The 22,758-nt window shown below is 41.9% G+C and overlaps 1 protein-coding gene across 1 annotated transcript; it reads left to right on the top strand.

Moving 5' to 3' along the window:
* Positions 1 to 220: 220 nt before the first annotated feature.
* On the top strand, positions 221 to 15,020 carry ptpn11a (protein tyrosine phosphatase non-receptor type 11a). Its single transcript, XM_018755125.2, has 16 exons — positions 221 to 539; positions 1,221 to 1,343; positions 4,647 to 4,841; positions 5,097 to 5,289; positions 5,494 to 5,613; positions 5,891 to 6,004; positions 6,178 to 6,274; positions 6,689 to 6,768; positions 6,952 to 7,110; positions 9,383 to 9,514; positions 9,860 to 10,014; positions 10,757 to 10,824; positions 11,009 to 11,160; positions 12,104 to 12,216; positions 12,316 to 12,428; positions 12,736 to 15,020. The coding sequence occupies exons 1-15, from the start codon at positions 526 to 528 to the stop codon at positions 12,383 to 12,385; spliced, it is 1,785 nt and encodes a 594-aa protein (XP_018610641.1). The 5' UTR covers positions 221 to 525; the 3' UTR covers positions 12,386 to 12,428; positions 12,736 to 15,020.
* Positions 15,021 to 22,758: the final 7,738 nt, after the last annotated feature.

Here is a 22,758-nt window from a genome sequence, read left to right as displayed (position 1 = left end):
TTATACTATAAATACTAAATTATAGCACTCTCAATTAAAGCAAGAAATACATTACTATCTCCACTAAAATCAGTTAAAACTGTTTTATTCTGTAAATCATCAAGACTGTAACCCGTATTCGTAACACCTGGCTTTTTTCTTTGTTCTTCTGTGTAATTTTATATTCTCTGTTTCTTTTTAATAATTTCTGCTATTTTGTGTGTTGTGTTAATTTGTTAAAACAAGCTGTACTTTGTCGCATGTTTAATGACGTCAAGAGCTGCTACTGCGCATGTCAAACAGGACATCCTTGTCCCCTGTTAATGACGTACATCGGCTGCTAGTCGACTCTCGTCCGAGGCCTGAGATGTTGGGTTTGTTTATGTTTGGGCAAATTTTCGTATTGTTTTAACTGGCTTTTCTGACCAGTGCCGTGACTGCGTTCTTATGAGGTTTTGGGTCCGGACTGACGACGGAGGAGCCGAGTAGCTGCTGGTTGGCCTGGTAACTCGCTAACAGCGGAGCTCGAGTCAGTTGGAGAAGAGAATGACATCTCGGAGGTACGAGCTGAGGCGAAAATCGCCGATCCTTAGTTTGGGCTCCAAAACTGTCAGCGGACAGGTACTTAGTAGAGTCCGGCTTCACTCTGTCACTGTGCGTCGGTTTAAACTCCTATATATATTATTTACATATTTAAGTCCGTGTTATTAATTAACTTCCTTGCTTTTTCGTCGCTTACGACACGGAACTGCCCCAGCAGCAGCAGCGTAAGTGAGGAAGTGCTATTCAACAACGTGTGTGACACCGCGTTGCCTCGCTGACCGCATCATGATTAAGCCACGTTGCATTTAACTTCCTTAACACTGCAGCGAGTGTGTAAAAGTAGTTGCGTTTCCGAGGAGCGCTCAAGGACCGCAGCGTGTTTCACATGATCAGCTGTACAGGAGGAGCTGCATGATATTTGGCGAAAGTAGTTAGACGTTGCAGGGTTCTGACTGGCCGCTAGGTGGTGTGCTGGTTACAGTCATCTCTTTGCAAATGACACTACACTGGGAATTCCTCCCTGCGGTATTCTTGAGTCAGGTAATCCCTGAACTGCTCCACTAAAAGTGAGCAGCTGGATAATAGCTGTAAGTATCTTAGTATACAATCTGTATGTTGTATGTTGCTTTGGTTACACGCATCAGCTAAGTAAGTGAATAAATATGTTAAATCCATTTTTCTGGTGTGTAAATGGACAGGTGGTTCCATCCAAACATCACTGGTGTGGAGGCGGAGAACCTCCTGCTCACCCGAGGAGTGGATGGCAGCTTTCTGGCCCGACCCAGCAAGAGCAACCCAGGGGATTTCACTTTGTCCGTCAGGTAATTTGCTGGAATCCAAGTCCATCAGTTAGTCAGCTGTTGGCACAGGGGATAAGGAGCTGAATATATAATACAGTGGTTGCAGGTTCAAATCCTAGGCGGGCTTGTCCTCCTCACATGAGCTTGTTTCTCTAGTTTCATCCCTGGCTTCGGACATACGGTCTCAAACAACTGTACCCATCTCTGTCCCTATCATTTGCAACATGTTGTGCCTCTCCGAGTAAGATTCATGTCCTTTAACTCAGATATTACACCCCTTCTGCAAGTAGTTCTTGGCCTACTCTGTTTTCTCTTTCCTGCTGGTGTCCACCTGAGCGCAACCTTTCGATATGTTGCTGGTCCTTTTTTTAGTACGTGCCCAAGCCATTTCATTCACCAGTACTTGATCTCTTGGACCCAGACCATGGTATAGCATTTGGTCTTTTGTAGTTCTTCATTAGATGGCTTTACTGGCCAGAATATGCCATAAACTCTTCTGAGGCAGTTATTTTGGGGTGCCTCTAGTTTCTTCATATCACTCTGGACCACTGTCCAACATTCAGAGCCATACAACATGACAGACTTTATGTTGGTGTTATAAATTGACAAGACTTCCCAGATAACTAAATCCTTCCACCTTTTCAAGAGGGAACCAATTTATTGTCCTTCGTATATTTATAAGGTTGATGTACGTAACTTTGGAAGTATTGATATTTAGATCAGGTAAAAAGTTAAAAGCATAAGCTTGTTTGCTTCAGTAAATATCCAGCTGCACACCAGGGCGAACCTGGATTTTAAAATAATCTATTTGAAAAATGTATAATAAGTAATCAAATGGAAAATTGTAAAGGTGTGAATTGAGCTGCTAAACGCAGTGGTTGAAAGAACACTTTAATCCTCCTGGGATTCGTGCTGCCTTCTGATGAATTTTAGGCTGCAGATGGAGGCTTCAGTGTGCTTCTCGATTCCTGCAGTGCTTTTTCTTCTTTTTTCTGTGTTCTGGCACATGAGGCTGTCAGTGACAAGTGGCTGTGCTGTTTTCCTGCTCCTCATGTGTGACCTCACTGTCTGCAGGGCAGGCAGCTGCCTCCCAGAGAAGCCCTTAATGACACTGTTATTTGTTTGAATTTACAAAGGCGCAGTCTAGGCATTTTTGAATTCCAGGGAACGAAACATAAAACAGTTGGCCAAAACATGAAAAGATAAAAATGGTTGTTTCAATGCAGATATTTGCAGTTCTTTTCAAACAGAACTATTATTCCAGCATTTCTGGATTAGAGTGTGACAGTCACCTGTTTACTCAGTATTTTTATTGCAATGTCACATCCTGAAATAGAAAATTTTTAAAGCCATTTTTTTTCTCTGCAAATATTTAAGTAAATATAAAACTAAAATAAGATTTTTTACATAGACCCTGTACTCTGGAAGTGCACAGATGAAACTGCTCACATCCAAAAAAGTCCATCCTTAAAGAGGGGTGGCAGTGACACTGAGGTTCTTCTCATCAGCAGGAACTTGCAGAGTTGTCAGAATTAATCAAATGATGGAGGGAACAAAGTACGTTTCTGCTATTAACGTGTCCTAATTTGTTCCTGAAACACAAGAAAAAATAAATTCAGTTTTAAATGTTTTCAGTTTGAGCATGTTGCATTGTAATAAAAATACTAATTAGACAAGGATGTGGTTTTATCATTTGTGATTCAACATTCAAAGATGAATGCAGGGCCTGAATACTTTTTCAGACCTATGTGCCAGTATGGAATTTTAAAGTCATCTTACTAGCTTCCCTCATACAAAAACAACTCCTTTTATAGGAATTCTGAGTTACAAGGAAATATTTGTTTCATCAGTTTCACAAAACAAGGCATTGACACTTAAGAGAAACACCTTGTCAGGATAGATAATTCAATTGAGAATATGAGATTTGGTGAAGTCCAGTACTGTCCAAGGCAAGCAGCCTGGACCCCCTCCCCCCATGAGGGGTGTTGCCCTTTGTCAGTTTTCAGAAACCCTGGGTGGTCTACAAACATCTCTCAGGAATTTTGTGAGTTTTTATTGTCTGTAATAATAATGAACCCTGAAGTGAGAAAGTTTTCAAGAAAATAATAGAAGTTGAAAAGGGAAAGATTTATGTCAAATTTGATGCAATAAAGCTAAATAAATAAAAGCAATAAACAGGCAGTGTCATTATGAATGTCTGTGTGATTTGATTTAAATGTTTGTTTAGCTTTTCAGAGAGGGTTTTCAGACAGCACGTTGAAAAGCAGCTGCTCATAGCACTTTACAATAAAGAAGAAAGCTATATGGATGACATCTTTAAAGAAATTTACAAAGAATGTTAGCATTTAAAAAATAAAGTACTGTACAGCAGAGTAAAACACTTTTTTAAAAAACAGCATATAAAATTACATTGAAAGAATTAAAAAAACAGAATTTGTCCATTATGAATTACTCCTAGGCCCGTGCGAGGTTACAGTATGGTCCAGAGCCCATCCTGGAAAAATCCTGGACCAGACAGCAGTCTGTGGCAGGCCAGTCACCCTCACACACATTTACACACTCGTTGACTGAAACATACACTTTATAAGGTAAATTTAGTCGCCAGTTCACCTGAAACACATGTCTTTGGACTGTGGGCGGAATCCAGAGCACCCAGAGAAAGTCCCCACAAATATGGAGTGAACATGTAGATTCAACAGAGACTGCACCAGATTTAAACAACATTAAAACCCACTACCAGCTGTTGTACCGTAGCACCCAAGAACAACTGAATAAAACAGGTGTCCAGTGCTGTTCTGATAATCCGGACCTGGTTTTCAGTTAGATTTGCATCGTTTTTAAGATAAAGCAGGATTTTTCCGTGTTTGATATGAAAGGGTGAACCTTTTGTGGCTCAGGAAAGCATTTTTTTAAGTGAGACTTTACAAGAATGCACTTCATATGCAAGTCTTAAGGAATAAAAGATGTTTGTGAGGGAAGCTTGTATTTATTTCTTAGACAGGAACTTTTAATGTATACTTTTACGTCACTCCTTTAACTGGATGTTTTACTGAAATTTATAGTTCACTACATTTTTCAAGGATATAATGGACATTTCATGAACCTTAAACGTTTTGGTTGCAACCTCAGTACTATAATCTCCTAGGCTGCCAGCATGCTTAACATCTCTTGGTTTTCCTTAAATGATTTCTGTATTAAACATTAATACTTAAGTTTGTTTTAAAGAAGTTGTCATTTTAAAGTTTTGTTGCCCAAAATCCAGTGGTTTAAGCAAGCAGACATTTGTGCGTATTTTTATTTTGTGTTGGCATTTCCCTTCACTAGACGAAATGGAGCAGTCACCCACATCAAGATCCAGAACACTGGGGACTACTATGACCTCTATGGCGGGGAGAAATTTGCCACGCTTGCAGAGCTTGTACAGTACTACATGGAGCACCATGGGCAGCTAAAAGAGAAGAATGGTGACGTCATTGAGCTGAAGTACCCGCTCAACTGTGCTGATCCCACATCCGAGAGGTGAGTTTCAGTATCGTGTGCAGTACACAGATGGAACAGCATGCTACTGGACTAAGTGAAATGTGTGGCTAGACCAGGATTACTGTATAAGAAGCTCATGTGGAGAAGTATCATTCAGTATTGCCTTCAGAATATCTAGCCAGATTTATGCTTGTAGAAATAGAAAAAATTTGGTTTGCCATTTTCTTGAACTTTTTATGGTCTTAAAAAGTTGAATTTGAATACAGTCCTCCTGGATGGATGGGGTCCTTCCAGGTGGTTCCATGGTCACCTTTCAGGCCGTGAGGCAGAGAAGCTGCTGACAGAGAAGGGCAAGAATGGCAGTTTCTTGGTGCGAGAGAGCCAGAGCCACCCCGGTGACTTTGTGCTCTCTGTGCGCACTGGTGACGACAAGACAGATGGCAGTGATGGCAAGCCCAAGGTCACCCATGTGATGATCCGTTGCCAGGTACCCCCAGCTTCTGGTGTTAGAGGTGTCACTGGAGGCTTAGTCCTAGGGTATAGAACCAAGTGAACTGTATATGAAGGCAATATCTTAAAAATGTCCAGTCAGTTTTTGTAGGAGGCTAGGAAGACCATACCTTAGATTCATAACAGTCAGCTGAACACCCGTGTTGTGGCTTGATTTACCCAAGCATCCCGTGTCTCGCAGCACGACCAGAAGTATGATGTGGGGGGCGGAGAAAAGTTTGATTCCCTCACAGACCTGGTGGAGCACTACAAGAAGAACCCCATGGTGGAGACATTGGGCACAGTACTTCAGCTCAAGCAGGTACCTAGTCTGTGAGAACCAGAGGCCTGAGGTCCAATTCAGGTGGCCTGTGGGTGACTGTATTCGGAGACAAATGCTCACTGGACAAATTTCAAGTAGTCATCTAAGGCATACTCTTTAGGACATTTTGATCTGAAATATTTATTGAATTAATAAACTAATAGTGAAGTTTTGTTTTCATGGTTTATTACAGATTATTTATATGCATATTGTAGGAGTCTATCAATATGCAGCTTCCAAGGTGGATTTATATGTCTGTGTATTCTTCTCCAATTAGCCACTGAACACAACCCGTATTAATGCAGCTGAGATTGAGAGCCGTGTGCGAGAGCTGAGCAAACTTGCGGAGACCACCGACAAGGTCAAGCAGGGCTTCTGGGAGGAGTTTGAGGTGAGCCGAAAACCATAATCTTTACTGTTTTTTGGAAGCATAACAAAGTGAGAGTAACAAACTGGACGAAGTATAGAAATGTAACGAGGGGGTGAGGTAACAGTGGAATTATATTTAAAATACATACGCTATTGAAAGTCATATGAGTTTTTGGTTCATTTTCTGTCACGCAGACACTTCAGCAACAGGAATGTAAACTTCTCTACAGTCGCAAAGAGGGGCAGAGGCCTGAGAACAAGAACAAGAACCGATACAAGAACATACTTCCCTGTGAGCTCTGCCCATCATTACATCACATCCACATCTGCCTTAAAAATTTTCCTTCATGCAACATTTGTAGCAATTTTTACACTTTCCCCTGACAGTAAGTTACTGTCAGGTTTGAAACGTTCCACTTTACAGCAGCTCTGCTTCTGGATTTTAAACCATTTTGGCACGGATAGCAGAGATTAGCGTTTCCGGTAGGGGAAGAAAGTACTCCTCACTGTGCGCTTTTTGTCACAGTGGTTTTCATTGATGTTGTTGTTTAGAGCAGAATTAATGTAATCCCAAGGTTCATTTGAACACTCGTCCTCTTGTCTTAATCAGGATTTAGCAGATGCATATTTTCCTGCTCGTAAAAATACCAGACTGTGCTGGTATTTTGCACATCTCGTTTTCAGTTCATTGTTTTCTCTCCTACAGTTGACCACACCCGTGTGGTACTCAGAGATGGAGACCCAAACGAACCTGGTTCCGACTACATCAACGCGAATATCATCATGGTAGTAACTGATACTAGGGTGATGTACAATATCCAAACACACGTTGCCTTCTTGTGTTTACCTGATCAGCAAAAGTGATGGATAGATTAGTATTTAGTTTTTTATCGTTTGCCATTTGTACAGATAATTACTTCATGTAGAGTAATTCAGGCTAAACGTTGTTCTTATCTTTTCCACTGCCAGCCTGAGCTGGAGTTCAAATGTAACAATGCCAAGGTGAAGAAGTGCTACATTGCAACCCAGGGCTGTCTCCAGAACACCGTCAGTGACTTTTGGAGGATGGTTTTCCAGGAGAACTCTTGTGTCATCGTGATGACAACCAAGGAAGTGGAGCGGAGCAAGGTTAGGCCTTGTTTTTATTCATTGAGTGGTCACCATGACATTAGAGTGACACATTTTTTAAAGTAAGATGATCTTTCATTAATCACGAGATTGATGCTTTGTTGATGATAGTATAGGGATATCCGTTAATAAAGCTGTAAATGTATTAATGATATGTGATTTTAGTTAATAGTTAGACTTATAGTTTAGTTCTAATGTTGAGAATTAAAGAATGAGCAGCAACTTGCATAGTGGTTTGAACCATCGCCTTGCATCGCTTTCGAACCCACATCTCTCTTGATCTCTGTGCCAGATTGATAATTGGGACTTTTCCCGGTTGCCCGGTTAGATTGTTACTGATGGAGCTAAACATTGCCGTGCTGCATTAGCCTAAAATATGAAAGCTATTGGGTCAGGCTGCACAAAGAACTTGCAGGTTTTCACTCTTGGGCTTTTCACAGGTTCTTGTTGATAAGAGCGTGTGCACATATACCAGTTCCAGCCTAAATTCATTGTGCTATATTTGCAATAATTTAGGGGAGGGAGGAAGAGTCCCTGTGGAATGAGCACAGCCAAAAATGAATTGCAACTGGTCAGTTAGTGACCACGTGGCAACTCCGTTCTGTGAGATTTTGATATTTTGAGGACATGCTTCCCATTTGGCGGCTAAGTTAAAGAGGGACAGCAAAAGCAGGAAGAAGAGAAGAGATAAAGGTGGTGTCGAAAATGCCAAGATTTTAAAAATGCACTGGAGGAAGATGAATTAAAGTGCTGCAATATAGCAGATGTATTCTGAGTTAGAGACAGGCGAGACACAGGGGGAGACACTGTAAAATATTGAGTGCGCAAAATGCTAGTTGTTCCATTTAAAGATATGGTAGCTCAGAGAAAATAATTTTCCGAATGTTGTATGCCCATGGCCATCTATTGACTAAACTAATTTATTGTTTTGGGGGGAAATCTATCTGCCAATTTCATTCTAATCAAGTCCGGTTTCATCTCTGTGATCACTTGGTGGTGGTGTTCCTGGTCCTCTTTGTAGTCCCAGAGAGTCTAACAGGACAGGGCCAGGGAGCAGCACTGAAGATGCACAAGAAATTAATCCAACAGAAGTATAGGGTGCAGTTACCTGGTACATTACTAGCTCCAAGTTGGGCTACTATAGAATTATACTGCAGAAATGACAAGACAGCTTTAGGTGAGCACAGTGCTACTAAATGTGCAAATGGAAATATGATATGCTGTAATACATCAAGGCCCACTTTTTTTCATAATTAAAAAATAGAATTGCGGTCAGTTGTTCTTAATTAGGGTGGCACGGAGTCACAGTAGGTAGCACTGCCTCCTCACAGCTCCTGGGCTGTTTGGGCGCTGATTCGAATTCTGCTCAGCCTGTGGAGTTTGCACATCTTTCTGTGTCTGTGTGGGTCTCCTCCAGGTGCTCCAGCTTCCTTCCAGAGTTCAAAGACTTGTGTTACATGTGAAGTGAGTGAATGAGTGTGTGGATACCCTGCAATGGTCTAGCGCCCTGTCCGGGGTGTACCCTGTTCAGCCTTGCATCCTGTTCTTCTGGGATAGGCTCCATACCACCGTGACCCTGACTTGGACAAGCGGTTAATGGAAGTGAATGAGAATGAGAAAGTATTGTCAGTAATCCCAGTTGTCTGTTTTGGATTAATGTTGTGCTACACATACAGATTTACCCCTCTTAAGTTTGTAAAGAAGAGAATAAGGAGCTAGCTCACCCAGGAGTACTTAGAAGCATTCTTGTTGATGTCAAGAAAGAAAGCGATTCTTCTGTCCCTGGACAGTAATGGGCTGATCAAGGCGGCAGTGATTTTTTTCCTGAGAAAATTACAGTATGAGCTACTGTCCACTGTCTTCAGTGACTCCACATGTAATTTCAGAAATGGTTTATTGTTAATTTATTATTTATGTACTATATGTTGTCTCTTCATGTATCACTGTCACATGGAATATCGTAATTTGTTGGTGTGTGGTAACACGAAAGCAACCTTAGTTATGGTGTTTCATAGTTCGGGTGCCAGTACTACAAAGGGTCAGGTTCAGCATGTTACTCCAGGGCTGAAAAGGAGTCTTTGCACCGTCTGTCACCGTTACCTTTGTATTTCCTATCAGATTCAATTTTGTAGGCAGCTGCTCGTGTAACGTGCACCGGCAAGAACAGTGGTGTCGGAAGAACCGATTCAACTTCAATAAACGTGTTTCTGCTTCTGAAACTCTTCGCCTGTTGTTGGCTGAGCCCGACTGATGAGTCCATTTTGTTCCACAGAGCAAGTGTGTCAAGTATTGGCCAGATGTCTCGGCACTCAAGGAATATGGCGCGATGCGAGTGCGAAACGTCAAGGAAACCTTGGCCCACGACTACATCCTGCGGGAGCTGAAGCTGTCAAAGGTTGGTCAGGTAGGTACATTTGAAAAGAAAAGCCTCACCCGGCCAATTGAGGTAGAGCGACAGTCTCACCAGGCTTCTTTAGCAGGTTTCTGCTCAAGAGATACAGACTGAGGGACTAGCTGGTATCTGGAAGAGCCTGTAGAACTATTCTCCAGCTGTGCTTTACAGTACAATGTTTTTGGATCATCTATACAGCAGTTCTCTTTTGAAAGAAGTGTGAATTGTGATGCATTTCATCAGAATCATAGTCCAGGCTACATAACAGAGCTTTACTGGAATTACAACTGCTATTCCCTGCGGTGTGCAAGGATACGAGTTTCTTGCCACACCGTCAGCGTTTGGCTTTCGTTTCAGGGCAACACAGAGCGCACAGTCTGGCAGTACCACTTCAGGGCCTGGCCAGACCACGGAGTGCCCACTGATCCTGGTGGCGTGCTAGACTTTCTGGAGGAGGTCAACCTGAAGCAGGAAAGCATTCTGGAAGCAGGACCCATTGTAGTTCACTGCAGGTGAAACACTTCTTGGCCTTTTCAGTGACAGAAAGCCTTTCAGGAGTCTCTTAAATATGTCAACCCAGGACATTTGCGCTAAATCTTAGTCCAGACCTTTCTGAGTAAAAGTAATGTCTTTGTGTAAGAAAGTGAAATTCCATGATTTGTGATAAGATAAAAATGATGTTTCAAGGGTTTTCTCACTTAGCAAGAAGTTTGCTAGAATATGAACATATTACAAAATTCTGAAAAGCTGCAAATGTGCAAACTCAGCAGATAAATGCTTGTTGACACGAGGAATTTATATAATGTGCCTCCCGTGTCTCTGAAGAGCCTGGTAGATGAGATTAATAGCACACAAATGCCTCTTCAGCTTCAGAAGAAACCTCAGGCTTTAAGGTAAAAGTTAACAATTTTTTTTAATGCCAGAATGATTGGTTCCTTGATTTCTGGCCAAGTGACTCAATAGTTAGACCTGTCATCATACCCCATTGGAGTTCTGAGAAATAAGTAGCTAAAGAGTAGCATTCTCCCCAGAGGAAAAAAATGTAAACCTATATATTTTTGCTCTGAGTCACTCTTACATTGCCCAGAGAAATATTGTAGTTCAGTCATCCAAAAAATATTGTTTTACTTAATGATATTGAAATGATGGTATATATGTAATACGTTTTTTTTTTTTTTTAAAAAACCTTTAACTGCTTTTTTGTACTGCTAAATTCATTATTTTGCCTTTTGCTTTTTAACTTCTGGAATGCAGCGCGGGAATTGGTCGAACCGGGACATTTATTGTGATAGACATCCTTATTGACGTGATAAGAGAAAAAGGTGAGTGAGCTAATATTTGGTTTTTAGTTTACCCTGTTTCTCGAGCAGATACATTCTTGTAGAAGAAGACATTCTGGGTGGTATTTGAATGTGAGTGAGATGCTGGGGCATTTGCATTGCCCTACTGCTAAACGTGAGCAACGTTCGCTGTTGTAATGAGGTCTTGCACACGGTCCTCTTCCAGGGGTGGACTGCGATATTGACGTACCCAAGAGCATTCAGATGGTGCGGTCACAGCGGTCAGGAATGGTGCAGACCGAGGCACAGTACCGCTTCATTTACATGGCAGTGCAGCACTACATCGAGACGCTGCAGCGCCGCATCGAGGAGGAGCAGGTGAGCCTCGTCCCGCAGCCCATCCTCACGGGTCACGGTGGCGGAGCACTTCCAAGACTACACTTGGTAGTTCTGCTGTTTCTATCTGCTCCCTAAACCTGGTACTCAGGCTCTAGAACCAGGATCTGCAACATGTTCCCCAGTCACAACATGTCCTGAATTCGGTTTATAAATCAAGCAGTGATACTAAATGACAGGTTTTTGTTGTGTTTTCCTATTATTAATTGCTAATATTAAGTTTTTCAGTGGGTTAAAAGAAGCACTGGAAGCACCTATTCTTGAGCAGCTTTAAATGCCCCTTCTGCTGTAGTACCCTTGGGCAAAGTATTTACCCTGAACTGACACTCTGTTCTATAAATGAGAAAGTCAGTGTAAAGTTGTTTGTTGTTGTAAGTTACCATGGACCTGACCTCTGTTTTGGGGATCAGGTAATTTGGAAAGATGCAAAGATACACATTACCTTTCTGGAATGTTCATGATGCCCATCAAAACACTGGACAACAACCTGAAATGTGCATTGCCTGTGCTTTCCCACGCCTTTACCATTTCAGTTTTTCTGTGTGTTTTCCTACAATACAGCTCCCACCATTTGAGCAACGGAGGTCTTTTCATAAATGAACTGCCCTGTCTTCTCTTCCTGCCATATCATCTTTTATTTTTTATTTCACTAAGCATTTAATTATCAAAACTGCTCATATTTTTTTTTTGAAAAAACAGCTTTCCTTTCCCCCCGAATCGTTGAGAATAATGACTCGGTGCATTTCTCATTAACTGATCTCCCATTCTGCACGATTTTAATGCACTGTTCATGAGGAAATACTGACAGATTTCACATGTTCTCCACCATTAAATTCTTGATTCCTTTGCTCCAGTAGTCAGAAGATTGACTTTCCCTAAAGTTATTCTAGTCATTCCCCTTGTCTGTGCTTTTTTTCCTTTGCAGAAGAGTAAAATCAAAGGGCGAGAGTACACCAACATCAAGTACTCGCTCTCAGACCTGACGAGTGGAGACCAGAGCCCGTTACCCCCCTGCACACCTACACCCACTTGTGCAGAGTAAGTAACTGCTGCACATGAGTCTTGCAGTATTATGAGAAACTTGGGACAGGCAAAGTAACACGCTTAACACCTACACCCTTCCATGTCCCTTCAAAGCTTCCGAGATGAGGGCTCCCGTGTCTATGAGAATGTAGGGCTGATGCAGCAGCAGAAGAGCTTCAGATGAGGCCTGTTCCCCTCTTGCCTGTGCCTCGGTACTCTAGTCAGAGGTAAGACATGCTCCTCCTCCAGTTGGGTCTGTACCCAGCCATCCAGCACTTGTGGGTTCTTCCTCAACCGATTTCATATTGTGTTCTAAGAAAGCGGTCTCTGACACGGTGGCTGTTTTTCAAACCTGCCTAAAATGTTTGTATGATGTACATTCTGTAATGTTGTTTAAGACATCCTTTCATATTCTTTCCTAGAATTTGTTCTTTAATTTAATGGTTAAAATTAAGTCCTCGCTGCTTTGATCTAGTCCTAGTCAGGACTGTACTAACAAAGTCTGTTGTTTCTCTCTTGGGTCTGGTTTCTCAGAGGCTTCCTTATTTTGGTTTGTTGCAAACTGCGACTGAGCTCCTGAGATGTCATCGTGGAAAATTGGAGACCGCTGAGGCACGATGCAGTGGCCTGCATGGTCGCAGACCCTCCTTCCTCTGCCATGAAAAGCGGTCTGGCCCTCCAGCCTCACGTCGAGAACAACTTTGGCAATGCCTTGTCCCAAGATTCGAAGCAGACATTGACTTTCTGTGCCCCAGTAAAAAAAAGACTAGACTGGTTCAGGGAGTTGGCCTGCAGGTCCAAGCTGCAGTTCACGCGTGTCTCCGCAGGGGGCTGCTGTTTTTGGCTTTGTCTCCAATTGTTATAGTATCCTTTTGTCATTTTTTGTTATTTCTGTCAATGGAAAATATTTGGATTTTGTATGATGAATGAGGGAAGCCTTTACCTGTGCCATAAATTTAGTTTGCCAGTCTGCCCATGTGTAACACCTCAGTTCTTTTCTTTATCATACAGCATATTAAAGGGATGCTTTTCTGCAGTTTGGTTATAGCATTAGCTGGTGTTAGTTTAACCTTTCTGTCAGTATTGTGTTTCAGAAGAGAAGAATATTGTACATGTATGACATTTTTAGGTTTAGGTACCCCCCAAAAAGCCTTCATTACTGTTGGAATAAGAGTATACTTATCCAAACTTTACTAGATGTCCTGTCATAGACAATACATTAGACATCGGTAACGATGAAGAATGCTGATGTGGTGATCAGCCAAGATGGAATCCCCAAGCACCAATGGCAGTGCCTGCATTGCCTCCAAAAATCCCTAATCAAGCCAGCATGGAGTTTCTTCCTACCCCTAAGGTCAAAGTTAAGCAATTCACTGAAGAATAGGGGGCCAGTGAACAAGTCTGACTAGCTTAGTTGTAATAGCTTTTTTATTTTCTGCATTTTTCACATTTTTCTTTGAATGCCTTTTTTGTACTTGGCAAACTGCAATCTTAATATCTAAAAATTTTACTGAAAATGATGGAACATTCATAACTCTGTAAAGAATGATCCCTGCAGAGTGTCAGCCCCTATGATGTCACTTATGTTTTTGACAACATGCCCAATATAGTCCTGTAACCCTGGTTGAGTTTGTCCATCCTGTTCCTCCGTTTGACCAGCTTTATGCATTTCTCATTCGAATCCAGGACCATAGAATCTTTGTAATTTAATTTTCTCTTTACCAAAAACTGTGTACTTTCAGCAACAGTATTTCTAGTGTGTAATAACCTTTACTGAATCTGTAATGGTTGTCCTTTGTTTTTCACTTCATTATAACATCGCCATTCATTTCATTTCAGCTGTGAGATGGTCACCTTTCTACTTGTCTTGCTGCCTACCCCTTCCCAGCCATGGATTTTAAATGTAATTCTGATTTAAAAACTTCAGAGGCACAAAAATGACACCATTAGTGTCCCTGCAGTGTGCACGCTGAAGGTTTTACACCTACTGGGAGTGCTGGAATGGTCGGCCACAGTCCAGTCTCGCTGGACACTGCACTTAAACCATTCCATGCACAACAGTGGTTGGATGTCATCTGTGGGAATTGTGGGATTTGGGCTGACATCTAGGGCTCTGAGGCAGAGCCCACACTTTTTGGTTCGCTAGTTTTGTTTTGACAAGGGTGTAGATGGGGAACATTTGGGATTTGGATGGTGGGAAGTACAGACCCATCACTCACTGTCTGAGATGGGGTATGTTTTGTATCCATGTACTGTACTGTGTGTTTGTGTGTGTGTGTGTGTTGTACTGTAGGAGGAGTGCCTGTAAAGTTCCATGTACCAAGGTATTTTGTAGCCTGTGTGGTATGTGCGAGTCTGTCCGTTGAGTACTGCTGTCCAACTCACTTTTCCACAATGCCTATTCCTCTCTGCGGAGTGGAACCTGATTACGTTAATACGTCTAATTCATGTCGTTTTTGTCTCCACAGGAAGAACTGTGGTGTGTGTGTGTGTGTGTGTGTGTGTGTGTTTCTGGATACATGTGTTGGTCAAACTTCATTTTGAGCTAAAGTATGCTCTGGAGTCACAAAGAAACATAAGTCTTAACATTTAATGTGAATTGTATTATTCTGAATAATGGCAAAAAAAAAAAAAGAACTCTACAGACTATATTTTTTAACTTGTATATTGTACATTAATATCTTGTAGAGGAGAATGTACTCATTCAACATACCTAATTGCCAATAAAACATTGTTAATGTTTAATCCCACCATCTGTGAGCAGCAACCAACCAGGTTTATTCTGTTGTATGTCAATCAGTGCAGATAACCGCGGAATCTGTTGCCTGGTAATAATAAAAAGGTGTTATCTGTTCTATCCCTCTTTGTTTTGGTTCTCAAATGGAGATCCCGTAGAGGTTGTAGATTTGTGTTGTGTCATGTACTCTTTAAATTGACATTAACTGGGCAGTCAGTGTAGCTGAAATTAATTTTTATTGATCAGCCAAGGTGCAGAAGATGCTTCCATTGTATTTTAAGCCAGTAACATGTAGAGGAGCTGCGATGTGTGTGTTACTGGGAAGTAGATTAAAAAAACAGGCCTTTTATGAAGTACCATCAACACAACAGGTGGTAAATTAAGAGCTACGTCCAATGAGTCAAAACAGTCAGGGCACGTTTTCATCAGCGTTGTTGAACCATCCTGGACGGTTACTGATGTGGCCCATCTTGACCGTGAGATTCTGTGGCCATCCTGAAAGAAGAAGTGAAACACAGGTGGTCAGAGTTTTTCTACATTTCAGCATTGTTTTTTTTTTTTTTTTTAAATCAAACTTCAGCAGCTGTTTATTTTTTTTTGCACATCAGGACCAGCAGGCAAGCAGTGTTTAGGAAGGTAAAGTACCGGCACATGGACAAGTGTTCCATACAAATTGAAGCCTCATTGTGCAGCCCAAGCATAAGAGAGGCAGAAATGGAGTGAACCGTTGGAGTGAACTAACGGAGTGATGAAGCGAAGTACCAACATGTCCATCTCCTTGCTGTCGCTCTTGCTCAGCCTTTTCTGGTTCATCTCCCTACCACCTAGAATTGAAAAGCCCAAATTCACCACCAATTCCCTACCGCTGCTCTTTGCGAGAGATTTCAAGAGCACTTGTTATTATCCCAGAATTTAACTCCTTTCTGCTTTTGCCAGAGTTAGATTTTTATTGTGCAGTCTAGAAAAGGTTGCAACTCAATTTTTGCCAGTTTCCAGGCAATGACAGATGAGAACTGAATGCGGCGTGTGGAGGAGATGAGTAATAATTATTTGTATTCTCATTTATTTGTCTATCTGATGCTTTTCTCCAAAGCAACAACGTTATGCCTCCGGCAACCATTTACACAGCAGGGTGATTTTTACTGGAATAATTTAGGGTAAGTACCTTGCTCAAGTGTACTACAGCAGGAGGTAGGATTCAAACGTTGATCTCTGAACCTGAAAGCAGTAGCTCTACCCACTGTTCTACCTGTTGCCTTGGTCAAAAAACAAAATCACTACTTGGAACCCATTAAAACTAAATGAGAGAGCGACCAAGCGTGTGTGTCTGTGCATGTGGTGTTTTGACCTGTTCTGCTGCTTAAAGTAAGCAGCTGGACCCATAGTGGTCAGAGCTGCTGCTGCCTTTGGACCCAAAGGTCATAGATTCAAATCCCACCTCTAACTCCCCATTCTAAGCTCCTTTGGAGGAACATGTCAGCCAAACAAATAAATGTAATGTAAAGAATAGTCATTAATGTGTAAAATTATGTGGCTAGTGAAGCCTGAGGTTCACTTTGCCTCATGCCAGAAGTTTTTGATGTGATGTAGGGGACAGCTGGTAGCATAATTGTTAGAGCTGTTGCCTTTGAATGCAAAGGGTTACGGTTTGATCTCTAGCCATAGTACCCCTTGAGTAAAGCACTTACCCTAAAATTGCTCCAGTAACACTACCCAGCTGTATAAATGGGGAAACAACTGTAGGTAGACTAACATTGTAAATTGCCTTGGAGAAAAAAGCATCGGATGAATGAATAAATGTAATGTATACACCAGTGTATTAGTCTGAGCAGCGGCGATGCCTTTTCCCCAGAGTCTTGCAGTTCTGGCTTTACAGAGACTAGAGGCTGTTCTCTTTTTGATTATATAAGAGTAGCGACCTCTGGGCGACTAGCTCCGCCAACACACCTCGGATTTTCATGCCGGACCTCCCGAAATCCAGCATTTATTTCATAAGAACTTGGTGATACAGAGTGCAGAGAACCACTGTCCACGGGAGAAAAATGAACAGCTTCTCTGCCTTCCTCTTCCCCGTCCAGCGGCAGAGATGACTCACCTGGTGTATCACCCTGATGACATCAACCGCCTTCATTACCGTTGGTTTTCTCAAGGCCAGTTTCGGGCCCGGCTTGAAGGAATAGCGCCAATATTCGTTGAGGGCCCTTAGGAACAGGGTCTAAGGAGCTTAAGGAGCAGAGGAACCTGGAGGAGACATCCCATATGTGCACACCCCTGAAATACCCCTGAGTACTGGTACCACAGTACTTGATCGGTAATTGCATCTCATTGGTGATGTCATGAATAATTGCACTAGCTGTTACCCCTTCACTGTAGTGAAGCCAAATAGCTCAAAATTTGATTTATCATTTACTTGTAGCTCTCTGAAGGAAACCTGGCTTCGGAAAAACGAAAGAGCCCTTCGTGAGGCGTGAACCTATTTTCTGGGTTTCTTCCAGTGAAACCATCACATTCTGTTCCATTGATTTGATTTATCTCAATATCATCTGCGCTCTTCTGTTGGGACCCCATGGCTATGGGGCCTAATTGCTTTGTTCCATCGCAGAAAAATGGGATGGAGGGAAATGTTGCATTCCACTTACCGTACCTCTGTGATGCCGTTACCCTGAGACGATGGTTTCCAATCCCATTCCCGAAGGTGGTTGAGAATTACAATGAGATGAAGTGGCACATCTTATTTTGGTATTTTGACTGAGCACAGAAGAAGCAGGGTGTCTGGGGAACCCTGGGACGTTGTGCACTCTACACAAGCGGATGGGAGAGGGAGATGTCCAGCGCACCCCACGTAATTCTGCTCAACATGCCACAGGCCCCACGTTTGAACCGTCAAATTTCTCACGTGTTAGATTAAAGGACACCAGTACTCTTGGCAATAATTTCTCTCCACCTTTTTGTGCAAACCTATACTTTTCTGCAGCAGGTTCAAATTAGACTAAGACGACCACGAACTTTTTGTTCCGGGAGATAATGGCGGAAAAAAGTATCGATGGATCCATCACCGTTTTTATGGCTCTTATGCATCTCATGAGTTAACCGGCAGCGCAGAGTGAGCAAGGCATTCCAACATCTGCCTACCTTCTGCTCAGGAAAAGTCTGGGTGACACTCCTGGGTTCAAGTAAAAGTGTCTTTTTATTAAGGCCACAGAGCAAGCCTATTATATTATGGTAATATTAAATGAAATTATAAAATAAAGAAGGGCTATTTTAAATTTTTAGGGTTATTTTTAAGAAATAATAATAATAAAAACTTTTATGTGAACCAAGCATTGTGATATCTTTCTTGTTTGGTGCTAAACATCACTTGCACTCAGTATCCAAAAAGGTAAATATTTAAAACAAAATACCGTCATCTTTAAACATTGTAAATGATTTTTAGAATTATAAAAATATTTGGGAGGTTGACATGCATTATCATAGCACAGTAAATGAAAGACGGTAACAGCCAGGGGCAACAATAAAAGTCTCATCGCTGCGGAAAACTCTACTGTAAAAGACAGTGACAGTATTTTCCTCAAAAGATTTTTTTAATTCAATAATACAGATAATCAATCATTTTCAAATTAAAATATAAAAACATTTCCATAAGCTTCCATTTCAACATTTTGTTTCTCTAGAGACATATCTGCAGGTTAAAGGTGCCTAATAAGCTAGACATGGCGATAAATAAATCACAAATTCATCATAAATTCACTCATTCAGCTGACACTTTCCTCCAAAGCGACTTACAAAGTTGGATTACCTACAATTATTTACCCATCTATACAGCTGGGTAATTTGTACTGGGGTAATTTAGGGTAAGTACCTTGCTCAAGGTACTACAGCTGGAGGTGGAACTGAAACCTGCAGTGTTCATGATATAATGGGTGGCACAGCAAGTAGCACTGCTGTCTCACAGCACCTGGGTGATGTGAGAGGATGTGGATTCAATCCCTGCTCAGTTTGTGTGGAATTTCCATATTGTGTCTGTGTGGGTTCCGTCTGGGTGCTCTGGTTTCCTCCCACAGTCCAAAGCCATGCTGTTCAGCTTCACCCATTGTGTGTGTGTGTGTGTGTGTTTGTTCGTTCCACTGATGTATGGATGAGTGACCCAGTGTAAGTAGTGTATCTAGCAGTGTAAGTCACCTTGGTGAATAATGTGTGTGTGGGCTGATAACACTACATAGAGTTCGTTGGAAATCACTTTGGAGAAAAGCATCTGCTAAGAAAATAAATGTAATATTTGGGTTCAAAGGCAGTGGCACTAGCCACTATGCAACAAGTCAGTTAAATAAACAAAATCCTACCTGCAAAACAATGTATAGAGGTGTGTGTTGGGGGGTCTAAAAGGTGGGAAAGCACCTATGCTTAAAAAGGCCTTCAAGTAGGTATAAGGTCTGACATGCTCTCCCTTCCTCCCTCCCTTGAGCTGCGTCAACAAGAAATCGATACTAAGTCTGGTCTGAAGAAAGACATCGAATGCCCTATATGCTGCTTTTTGTTTTCTGTGCAGCAACCAGAGTGACAGAGCTTCTGGACTCTGACATAACCTTGCAAACCGTGCAAGAACTTGTAGGATATATAGTGAACTAGATGGGTAACCTCACATCAGAAATTATGCTGTATGCAACCCTAATCCTAAGTGAAGAAAAGATATACACACACACACACACACACACACACACATACCTGTCCCAAGCAGGGTCATGGCAAACCGGAGCCTAACCCAGCAACACAGGGCGCAACGCTGGAGGGGGAGAGGACACACCCAGGATGGGATGCCAGTCCATCACAAGGCACCCCAAGCAGGACTCGAACCCCAGACCCACCAGAGAGCAGGACCCAGCCAAACCCGCTTCAAGCTGCGCCGCCGCACCCCCTGAGGAATAGATACTAAAACGAAAATATCAATATTTATGTTTGTAAATATTTACTGTATAACTGAGTAAAACTTTCAAAAATCAGTTACTGTACTGATTCTGACTATGAAAGAGGAGGAAATCTTATACAACAGTAACACAGGTCTGTGATTAAGTGGTTGGACTGATAATGATTAGGATTCTATAAAATGTCAGTTTATTTTCATTTCAATTTTTTAAAAAAATCGCATATTCTGTGAACACCTTTCTTATTATTAAAATTAATTCCTAGCACAAGGTACTGGGAGAGCTCCTCCAGCAATAGGCTGCAACAATAGCAGGTTAGGAGGGTACATGTACTGTACTACATATAGTAAAGTGTAATACAATGAGCATGTAGACAACACCCTGCAATGAATTAATGGAGTCAAAACCCTCAAACCCACCTCTCCTCTTGAATGCATGAATTCAGAATATATAAGCTATAAATATACATCAGACAAATCGCTGTGATTTCATGGCCGTATCACATGGGTTGAAGTTGGAAATCACAGTGTCACCATCAAGTGAATTACCATGTAGACACTTAGTTACAAAATCCAGCAATATACAGTGACTGGACTTGTCAGGGGGAAAAAATTAGCAATAATTCCCAGCAGAGTTACACACAAAAATATGGGTGTATATAAAAAAATAAATGGAAATATACCCATGTAAAAAAACACTGTCTGGGGTATATGGTTCAGTGTGTTCACAGCTGGCGTTAACAATTATTCACAGCTGGCATATACAATTTTTTATTTATTTAGAGATTTTTTTAATAGAAATCTGTTTAAATCCGATTTTAGATTGCAACACTACATATTCAGTTGCCGGCATACCAGTAAGGTATGTAATACCATATGAATAATTTAATAATGTAAATTCTGTAACGTTGTCCTGTCCAGCCTTAACTGAACTGAAATGATCCCATTTTTTATGCATCGTACCAGTACGGTCAGATCATATTGTCTGTGTTTAGGGGGTGCTGGTAACATGGTCATAACCACAGGGACTCGGGTTCGAATCAGTGTGTCTGCTCTGTTATCCAAAATCTGTAATGCACCAGTAATAAAAACTGTTTATACATTGGCTAGTGTAAAAATGTGGTATTGCAAGCTGCCTTGGGTTAAGTCTTCAGCTACAGGATTAAATGTAAATGTATATACAGGGAGTGAGAAGTGTGGAGGTTGAGGAACTGGGCTTATGACTACAGGCTTGATCCAAAAGTATAGGAGGGTACATTTCATGCGTGTGGGGGAAGTGAATCCCACCCCATAGCACCACTTGTGCTTTATCTGGCCTCGGGAAGCTGGGACCCTGATCTCTCACCCATGATAAGAGGTCATTCAGTCCCAGCAACCTTGCAGACTGGGGTGTCGCACCGTGGTAAAACAAGGCAGAGCGATTGATCAGCAACAAGTCTATTACTAAGAACTGTCTTAGCAAAATGTAACTGTAAGGGCACTCCGTGGAACAACTGAATTTAGTAATCCAATTGCAGAGAATATACCGGAGATGTGCTTCATCTTCTGTTATTATTCTGTTTGCGATTTCCTGATTTTCCTGTGTTTTGAAGCAATGGTCATTTAATTTGCCGGACAACCTTCATATCGGTCAGATCAATATTGTGTGAATGAAGTCACCCATTTGCTTCTTTTTTATGGAATTATTTTTGAAATCTGATGATCATTTTAAAATCTGAGGTTTAAAAGGTGAGGCCCCCGTGTTTGTATGGGTTTCCTCCGGGTGCTCCGGTTTCCTCCCACAGCCCAAAGACGGATGTGTCTCAAGTGAATTGGTGATTCTAATTTGCCCATAGTGTGTGTGTGTGTGTGTGTGTGTGTGTGTGTGTGTGAGTGTGCTTCACTGGTGTATAAGTGTCACCTTGGAGAAAAGTGTCTGCTAAATGAATAGATGTAATCCAAGTTTACATTTATTTATTTATCAGACACTTTTCTCCAAAACGACTTCCAATGGACTCTGTGCAGTGTCAGCCCACACACCTTATTCACCGCGGTGACTTACACTGCTAGATACACTACTTACACTGGGTCACTCATCCATACATCAGTGGAACACACACACTCTCTCTGTCACTCACACACTATGGGGGAGACTGAACAACATATCTTTGGACTGTGGGAGGAAACCAGAGCATCCGGAGGAAACCCACACAGACATGGGGAGAATATGCAAACTCCACACAGACTGAGCGGGGATCAACCAACATCCTCTCACACCACCCACTGCACCACCATGCCATTCAATTTACAGCAGCTGTGTATGGAAAGGGGAGATTAAAGAATTTAAAAAAAAAAAAATGTTTTTCTACCTGGCCTGTGAGCTTTACACTGCTGGTGGTAATGAAGCCAGAACCCGAACCAGACAAGCTGTTAATGAAAAGAGGTAGATCAGGGCTGTGTGTGTAACCTCTGGCACACGTGGTCCACCTCTGGCTCTTGTCACCAGTTCCCAGTGTCTCCCATTATCTCCCATTAATGCGAAACATGGAAAATGATTTCTATCTACAGTTACAGTATTATGAGCCGAATTCACGCAGCGCTCCTCCTGCGCTCGTCGCGCCTTTTCAATCAATGGGCTCCAATGAGCGGCTCCAGATCACAACTGGCTTTGGAAGCAGATCCGCCATAAATAGTGAGCGAAGCCTCGGTGTGTAAATCGAAGCACAAAGTGGGTATTAACTGTTCTATTAGACGACAGAGAAGGAATTCCCTGCTGGGGAAAATGGACTCGCTATTTAATACGGAATGCAATGAATGCGCCCTATGAGATAAGGGCGGTAATGAAGTGCTGGACGTCGCGAAGAAAGAAAAAAAAAAAAGGAGCCGCCTCCTCACTTTAGTTATTTCAATGGGTTTTGCAGCG

Source organism: Scleropages formosus, chromosome 6 (assembly GCF_900964775.1).
Source record: "Scleropages formosus chromosome 6, fSclFor1.1, whole genome shotgun sequence".
Classification (NCBI taxonomy): domain Eukaryota; kingdom Metazoa; phylum Chordata; class Actinopteri; order Osteoglossiformes; family Osteoglossidae; genus Scleropages; species Scleropages formosus.
The sequence above is the reverse complement of the archived record's forward strand: the minus strand, read 5'-3'. Positions and strand labels throughout refer to the sequence as shown.